Genomic DNA, 9,364 nt, shown 5'->3' on the forward strand with positions numbered 1-9,364 from the left:
CAAGAAAAAACATATTTCTAAATAATAATATACAATCATATAATTGTTCTCCTTTTTCTTTCTATAGAATCCTAAAACTCACTCGGTTCTAGAACTCAAATTGTATGTCACATGCACCGAATACAACAGGTGAAATGCTAACTTACGAGCCCCTAACCAACAGCGCAGTTGTTGGTTAGAATAAGAGAACTAATCTCCAACAAAAACGTGTCAAGATAAATTGTGATCCATGGTAATGCACTGGCTAAATGCAAAACACAAATATTTTTGACTGACAACCCTTGAGACAATCAGCAAGCAAGATGTCCTTGCCACGGACATGTCTGATTTCAAGAGGAAACTCCTGCGATATCCGTAGTAACTTTCCACCTCACTGGAGCTTCTCTCCCTTTTCAGGGTTCACTCGATAGGCATGTTGTTGGATTGGGGCCCAGTCCCCAATGTCGTACATTTGGTTTGGCACATCTGAGAATGATCCCTGATAGTCTAAAAGCAGGATAACAATTCCAATATAATTGTACCCAAAAATGGTCAGTTGGTTGCATAAATAATTATTACTAAATGTTACATGAATTTTAAATATGAAAACCAAATGTACACCCCTTTATTAATTTGTATTGGCAAAAATTATCTTAATGGTGAGGCATGGAATAATAAAACATGTATCTTTTGTCAGGCTGAATGTTTGAAATATGAGGTGATTTGAGTCATGCTTCTTCAGTAGTGGAATAAAGACAATTAGCACTTGGATGTTGTAAAGAAATGCTGGAGTGATGTAGGATTGTTAATAAAATTGATTATAGACCAATGCATATTTTCAAATTTCACTTTCAACGTAACATATATCGAATGTCGGGCATAGTCTTCTTTTCAACATCTTTTCAATGACATTTTGCTAAATGGGAATAGTATGTCAAAACACAGTTTTAACGTGCCCAAATCAATAACCAATATGCAGAAACAGTTTGGGATATTTTGAAAACCTAAACATTCTATAGTGTTGCATGTGATTCAAGTGGGTCACCAACGTGGTAAGTGTAACACAGCTTTTTTTGTTTGTCACTTTTTGTTAAACAATACTCATTCAATTCAGAGCCTGGATTTTCCCCGAGGCTAATATCCATATCATGTTGAAATCAATAGAACAGGGGGCAAACGTTTAGGGTTCTACATTATGACATCATTAAAATACTCCTAAAATATTCTACATTGTGACATTAATTCATTGATATCATGAAACAACTCCTTCATGTATTTTCTGATGTTTAGTCAGAGATCTTTTATCAGAGTATCTCTTCCCACATTGATCACAGGCATAAGGTTTCTCTCCTGTGTGTGTTCTCTGGTGTGATTTCAGGGATTGTAGTCGAATAAAACTCTTCCCACAATGATCACAGCCATAAGATTTCTCTCCTGTGTGTGTTCTCTGGTGTACTATCAGGCTGCTTAGATGAGTAAAACTCCCCCCACATTGATCACAGCCAAAAGGTTTCTCTCCTGTGTGTGTTCTCTGGTGTACTATCAGGCTGCTTAGATGAGTAAAACTCCCCCCACATTGATCACAGCCAAAAGGTTTCTCTCCAGTGTGTGTTCTCTGGTGTGATTTCAGGGTTTGTAGCCGAATAAAACTCTTTCCACATTGATCACAGCCATAAGGTTTCTCTCCTGTGTGTGTTCTCTGGTGTATAGTTAGATAGCTAGATGTAGTAAAACTCTTCCCACATTGATCACAGCTATAAGATTTCTCTCCTGTGTGTCCCCGCTGGTGTACTATCAGGCTGCTTAGATGAGTAAAACTCCTCCCACATTGACCACAGCCAAAAGGTTTATCTCCAGTTTGTGTTCTATGGTGTGATTTCAGGGAGCTTGACTGAGTAAAACTCTTCCCACATTGATCACAGCTATAAGGCTTCTCTCCTGTGTGTACTCGCTGGTGTATTTTAAGTTCTGATGAAGATTTGAAACGTTTCCCACAGTCAGAGCAGCAATGAGATTTCTTCCCTGTGGGTCTCTGCTGGTGTTTCTTGAGGAGTTCTGATGTGGAGAGACTCTTCTCTGCCTCGTCAGCATCATGATGTTGTTTAGGCTCCCCAGAGGATCCACGATGGTCCCGTCTCTCTCCTGTGTGAACGACAAAGTCAGACAGACGGTTAAAGGCCCACAACAGCAGAAATCCACTGTTTATTTGAGGTAAAAGGTGATGCCCAGAGCATATCCATGAAGTTGTACAACAATTGACGCCTGTTAAATTATATGACAATTGTCTTGTTTTCTCGTGTTCACAGTAGTAACATCGATGATTGTAGGCTAGAAATAAGTTATTCATGTTGTTGAAACTCTAAGCAGTGTGCCAGATGACTTTTGGTCTCCAATATAGGCAGGCCCCTTTCTGTGTTTGTAAAATTGCGGCAGGAGGGCGATTGGTTGCAGAAACTCCTCCCTGCTAATGCAGAAACCGCTAGTTATGGATGTAGTATATGTGCCTGGAACAAAAATGATGAGCCAAGATTTTAGTTTTTCCACAATGTATTCTGAATATTACAGCGCAAGATCAGGAGTGCTACTCAAGGAAACTCACATTAAGCTCTGTGCCTATTCACTAATTCACCACCGCGGGGGAAAACTCAGCGTTGTTCTCATAGGCTGACAGCAAATATAGCCTCCATTTCCAGGTTAGAGTGCATTTCACATTACTTTGGATTATAACTGTAAGGCTCGTTTGAATGTCCTGATTAATATAATGTTTTTGTTATTGTCAAAAATGTACTACTTTATATTTAAAAACAACTTCAACCAGTAAAATGCCCTTTGGCTAGTTTTCCATCAGCCTGACAATGAGGGTTTGTACACTAAGTGTTTAACAAAGTGGCCCATAACTTCACCTAACAACATAGACCTACTGTAGAACCCATAACTTCACCTAACAACAACCTAGACCTACTCGTGTCGTGATGTTTGTAATTTGACTGTCAAAATTGTCCGACAGCAAGATCCAGTATTTAAGTTGAAGTTCATCATATGACAAGCTTAATGTTATGACTATAACTACTGTTCCCTGAAGGAGGGAAACTAGGTTTTCATAATGCTGACCCAAACGGATACTAAATGAAACGGCCTATGGCAGACCACCCAGACCTGACCCCGCAAGATACGTCAGTTTTGTAAATTTATTCAATTGTCTTTCATTTGAAACACTCCTGTCAATGTGGAGTAAGGACGCACACCTGATTACACTGTTTGAGGTGAAGAAAAAAATACTTTGAGAAGCTCCACAACTCATTAGTGGTGGTGCGTTAACATGGTGTCTACTGGCTGTCAACAATTAAAAACAAGAAAAAACATATTTCTAAATAATAATATACAATCATATAATTTTTCTCCTTTTTCTTTCTATAGAATCCTAAAACTCACTCGCTTCTAGAACTCAAATCAAATTGTATGTCACATGCGCCGAATACAACAGGTGAAATGCTAACTTACGAGCCCCTAACCAACAGCGCAGTTGTTGCGTGCAGACCAGGTAGACTAGTCTTACTTAAGATTTAAGACTAGTCTACCTGGCCTGCACGCAAATGTAGGCCTATAAATGTGCGCATTTGCGGATGTCTGATAGTATTTCTCATTGTCTTAACGCACCACCACTAATGAGTTGTGGAGCTTCTCAAAGTATTTTTTTCTTCACCTCAAACAGCAATTAAACAAAGTCTTAATGAAATCAATTGCGAATGACAATAGTTCCTGTTTTGTCAACTTTTCGGTAGGCATGTTGCGTTTGATACCGGAGCTACGAGGCATGAGTCCAAATCGCTAAGCAGTATACTTCAAAGCAGTGTGCCGATGCCTGTATCACTTTATCAGCAGCATGTGATCAATGACGTCTGGAGATTCATTTCATCGAACAACCACCTGATTGGTTTGGTATTGGGCTGGTTCGACAGTGCAGGTGACTGCTGACTGACTGAGCTGCAAATCTCCTTGCATCATAAATAACTACTCATTATTATTTATAAATCAGTCAGCCAGTCACCATTTACCTACAATGCAGCATAGATTTGATGCTCTCGAACATGGCCAGTGGTTTAGTAGATGACATAAAGGCTACGTAGTGTGGGACGTCATCTATAATAATGTGGCTGTTCTAAATTCTGTGATTTTCCCTGCCATCATTCTGTATGTCTCTGCTTTTTTGATCTTCAGTCATGTTTCAGTTGGGTTTTGTTAGTTGGGTTCTAACTGGTCTCCAGTAGTTGGGCTCCAGCTCGCTGACCATAGCTAGTTGACTAAATAGATAATGTTAGCTGGCTGGCTAAGATAACTACATATAGCTAATGTTAGCTGGCTGGCAAAGATAACTGCATATAGCTAATGTTAGCTGGCTGGCTAAGATAACTGCATATAGCTAACATTCTTTGATTAGATGGCATTATGTATTTCCAAAATGTTGCTTTACTTTAATCACTCAAGTCATGAGTAGAAACGATTGGTTTAATTTGAAGTTCTACGTTTGAAGTTATTTCTGTTGTAGTTTACATCATAGGGAATAGGCTGGTCCTCCATATTACATCACACCTGACTTTGGCATTCTTCTGAATTCTGATTGGTTTTATGTAATACCTCCAAAAAATAGAACAGTGGGGTGTTACTTTGCATTGGGACTTAAAAATATTTTATTTGATATTTTATAAACAATACAAAACATACACACACAAACGACAACAGCATACAAACATTAACTACATCACACCTGCCCAGACCCACTAGAACACACCTCCATCTCCATTAACTACATCACACCTGCCCAGACCCACTAGAAACACACCTGCATCTCCATTAATACATCACACCTGCCCAGACCCACTAGAACACACCTCCATCTCCATTAACTACATCACACCTGCCCAGACCCACTAGAACACACCTCCATCTCCATTAACTACATCACACCTGCCAGACCCACTAGAACACACCTCCATCTCCATTAACTACATCCACCTGCCCAGACCCACTAGAACACACTCCATCTCCATTAACTACATCGACACCTCTCGACCCCATAGAACACACCTCCATCTCCATTAACTACATCACACCTGCCCAGACCCACTAAAACACACCTGCATCTCCATTAACTACATCACACCTGACCAGACCCACTAGAACACTAGAACACCCACTAGAACACTAGTGGCGATTTTAGCATGTTAATCTTGGTGGGGCCTCCTCAACATTTTTTAGATGCATGCCAGCAAGACACTATGCAACACAACACTTGCAGTAAGATGTTAACATGATCCAGTTTCAGCTGTTCTGCCTGCGGTTATGGAACCGCCACCTGTCCCGGACCTGCTATTTTCAACTCTTGATGATCGGCTATGAAAAGCCAACTGAAAATTATTCATGATTATTATTTGACCATGCTTGTCACTTATGAACATTTTGAACATATTGGCATAGTTCTGTTATAATCTCCACCCAGCACAGCCAGAAGAGGACTGGCTACCCCTCATAGCCTGGTTCCTCTCTAGGTTTCTTCCTAGGTTTTGGCCTTTCTAGGGAGTTTTTCCTAGCCACCGTGCTTCTACACCTGCATTGCTTGCTGTTTGGGGTTTTAGGCTGGGTGTCTGTACAGCACTTCGAGATATTAGCTGATGTACGAAGGGCTATATAAAATAAACTTGATTTGATTTGATTTTGATGATCAGTCCAATCAAAGCTACTGTACATATAATGTGATTTGACGTCATTTTATCTGTGGCCAATGACCTTGAGCCTTCTCGGAAGGCCACTTGTAATAACTCTATGGCGGGACCCAAAGGGCTGACATTTTGGATGTCTACCTTTACTAAGGACATAACCTTCACCACGATGTAGTGTCCTCATGAGTGACAGAACACCGAGCCAATTACAGCGCAGTGCTCCTATTTTTTGCTGGCTCGCCCCACCACCAGAGAAAGCACTGAGCTAGGCTGAAACACCTGCAATTTGGATCTGCCTTCCTCAAGAACACAACAAAGATACCATGTGTGTATGCAAATGTATTAACTCAATGATATATACAGTGGGGAGAACAAGTATTTGATACACTGCCGATTACACCGATTTTGCAGGTTTTCCTACTTACAAAGCATTTAGAGGTCTGTAATTTTTATCATAGGTACACTTCAACTGTGAGAGACGGAATCTAAAACAAAAATCCAGAAAATCACATTGTATGATTTTTAAGTAATTAATTTGCATTTTATTGCANTCACATTGTATGATTTTTAAGTAATTAATTTGCATTTTATTGCATGACATAAGTATTTGATCACCTACCAACCAGTAAGAATTCCGGCTCTCATAGACCTGTTAGTTTTTCTTTAAGAAGCCCTCCTGTTCTCCACTCATTACCTGTATTAACTGCACCTGTTTGAACTCGTTACCTGTATAAAAGACACCTGTCCACACACTCAATCAAACAGACTCCAACCTCTCCATGGCCAAGACCAGAGAGCTGTGTAAGGACATCAGCTCTCTGGTCTTTTGATACATTGAATGTTGATATATTTTGATATTGTGATCCTATGTTATATATTTGTACCTCCTGTTTCATGAAGTGATGTCACTAAGTACTGCCCCTATATATACAGTGCATTCGGAAAGCATTCAGACCCCTTCACTTTTACACATTTTGTTACGTTATTCTAAAATGGATTAAATAGATTTTTTCCCTCATCAATCTACACACAATACCCCATAATGACAAAGCAAAAACAGGTTTTTAGAAATGTTTGCAAATGTAACAAAAACAACAACTGAAATATTATATTTACATAGAGTATCAGTCAAAAGTTTGGACACACCTACTCATTCAAGGGTTTTATTTTGACTATTTTCTTCATTGTAAAATAATAGTGAAGACATCAAATCTATGAAATAACACATATGGAATCATGTAGTAACCAAAAAAGGGTTAAACAAATCAAAATATATTTTACATTTTAGATATTTCAAAGCAGTCACCCTTTGCCTTGATGACAGCTTTGCACACTCTTGGCATTTTCTCAACCGGCTTCATGAGGTAGTCACCTGGAATTATTTTAAATAAACAGGTGTGCCTAGTGAAATGTTAATTTGTGGAATTTCTTTTCTTCTTAATGCGTTTGAGCCAATCAGTTGTGTTGTGACAAGGCATGTGTGGCTCTCATGAGGATTGCCACAGGAAAGGAAGACCCAGAGTTACCTCTGCTGCAGAAGATACGTTCATTGGAGTTAACTGCACCTCAGATTGCAGCCAAATAAATGCTACAGAGTTCAAGTAACAGACACATCTCAACATCAACTGTTCAGAGACTACGTGAATCAGGCCTTCATGGTTGAATTGCTGCATTCAAAAACACTGTTTACGAAAGCTTTATTAAAGAACAAGAAAACGTGCACACTGTTTACAAAAAATGTGCTTTTCTTTCAAAAACAAGGACATTTCTAAGTGACCCCAAACTTTTGAACAGTAGTATACATCTAAATGATGTATTGTTACACCACGTAGGAGCAGTATAGACCTAGTCTGTTCATTATATACATCTACATGATGTATTTGTTATGCTGGTGAATGAGGACCCAAAAGCGACGTAATAGAAACAGAGTCTTTATTCCAGTATCAAACAAACAATGATTCTCCTGGATATATCAAAGGTAAATCCAAAACAGGAAACTGAAATCCTCTCGTCAGTAGAGAGGAACGACTGGAGACGCGACCACAGACTGCAGGTCGCTTCAGGAAGGCACAGGCCGTAGCTGACATAGACACCTGCTCACACGCAGCATCTGAAGAAGGCAAAAACACGACAGGGCGGAACAAGGACACAGGACAGCAAACATCAAACAAGAATCCGACAAGGACAGAAGCGGAAAACAGAGGGAGAAATAGGGACTCTAATCAGAGGGCAAAATAGGGGACAGGTGTGAAAGAGTAAATGAGGTCGTTAGGAGAATGAGAAACAGCTGGGAGCAGGAACGGAACGATAGAGAGAGAGAGCGGGAGAGGGAGAGAGGGAGGAGGAGAGAGAGAGAGAGAAAGAGGGAAAGAACCTAATAAGACCAGCAGAGGGAAGCACAGGGACAAGACATGATGATCAAAGACAAAACATGACAGTATTGTTACACCGTGTAGGAGCAGTATAGACCTAGTCTGTTCATTATATACATCTACATGATGTATTGTTACACCATGTAGGAGCAGTATAGACCTAGTCTGTTCATTATATACATCTACATGATGTATTGTTACACCATGTAGCAGCAGTATGGAGGTAGTGGGGGACAAATTGTTAACACCCTTGATAAAGATGAGCAAAAACAACCCTATAAAATAAAGAATTAAAATACTTGTATGTAAAAAATAAGGGGTAATTATATTATTGTATACTGATACAATTGCTCAGAGAAAGAGATTTAGTGTAACATGTAATTCTCAAAAGGAAGGTGTCTGAATTATTGCTAACCATGTTTTCATTACTCCAGCACCCTCCCCTTGGGAGGATAACGACACTGAAATGTTTTATGAGATTAGAGAACACGTTGGGTGGGATCTTAGACCATTCCTCCATACAGAATCTCTCCGGGTCCTTGATTTATTTTGTCTGCGCTTGTGGACTGCCCTGTTCAATTCAAACCACAGGTTTTCAATGGAGTTCACATCGAAGACTGAGATGGCCATTGAAAATGTTGATTTTGTGGCCAAATAACAATTTATTCGTGGATGTTGATGTGTCTTGCTGGAAGATCCACTTATGACAAAGTTTCAGCCTCCTATCAGAGGTAACCAGGTTCTGGGCTAAAATATCCTGGTAGTGGGTAAAGTTTATTTATTTATTTTATACAGTAATTTTTGCTCTACTTTATCAATGGTATCAATAACTAGGTGCTAATTTTGATATCTAGCTATTTGACTGAATCAGAAATAGAGATGTGGAGTAGATGTAGAGTTTGTTTTAAATTTTCATTAAAAAATCTGAACTAATCAAACAACACTTGTTGCTCTTTGTACATGTTGATATAATATTCTTATATAATGGAGAGGAAAAAAACGTTTCCCTAAACTGCTTTATAATATTATAATTCAATGAAGGGGAAAAAAAGTTTTCCCTCCTCAACTGCGTTTACTCCCTCCAGACAGCAGATGGCGATATGTGTCTTTCAGGCGATGTTTGTAGAGTGACGTCTAATTGAGTGGACGGAACGCTTCTTCAACAACTGCAGCCACGTCGGTAGCTCGCTAGCCAACAAAGTCGGAACATTCAAGTTCTTCAGACAATTTAGTGGTTTATTTGCCACTATGATTTAAACATACGTATGTGGAAACAACTAGCTACCCAATTTAATG

General features: G+C 39.4%; 1 protein-coding gene and 1 long non-coding RNA gene across 2 annotated transcripts; both read right to left on the minus strand.

Annotated features, from left to right (window-relative positions):
* Positions 1-1,070: 1,070 nt before the first annotated feature.
* Positions 1,071-2,830, minus strand: LOC112076772 (zinc finger protein 180-like). The gene has a single exon (XM_070441452.1). It carries the CDS (start codon positions 2,324-2,326, stop codon positions 1,232-1,234), a length of 1,095 nt encoding a protein of 364 aa, XP_070297553.1. The 5' UTR covers positions 2,327-2,830; the 3' UTR covers positions 1,071-1,231.
* Positions 2,831-4,720: 1,890 nt separating this feature from the next.
* On the minus strand, positions 4,721-5,016 carry LOC139026153 (uncharacterized). Its single transcript, XR_011477867.1, has 3 exons — positions 4,993-5,016; positions 4,845-4,944; positions 4,721-4,794 (listed from the first exon to the last, which is right to left on the minus strand). It is a non-coding gene; the product is annotated as an uncharacterized lncRNA (long non-coding RNA).
* Positions 5,017-9,364: the final 4,348 nt, after the last annotated feature.

Source organism: Salvelinus sp. IW2-2015, unplaced genomic scaffold, assembly GCF_002910315.2.
Source record: "Salvelinus sp. IW2-2015 unplaced genomic scaffold, ASM291031v2 Un_scaffold4017, whole genome shotgun sequence".
In the NCBI taxonomy this organism is placed as follows: domain Eukaryota; kingdom Metazoa; phylum Chordata; class Actinopteri; order Salmoniformes; family Salmonidae; genus Salvelinus; species Salvelinus sp. IW2-2015.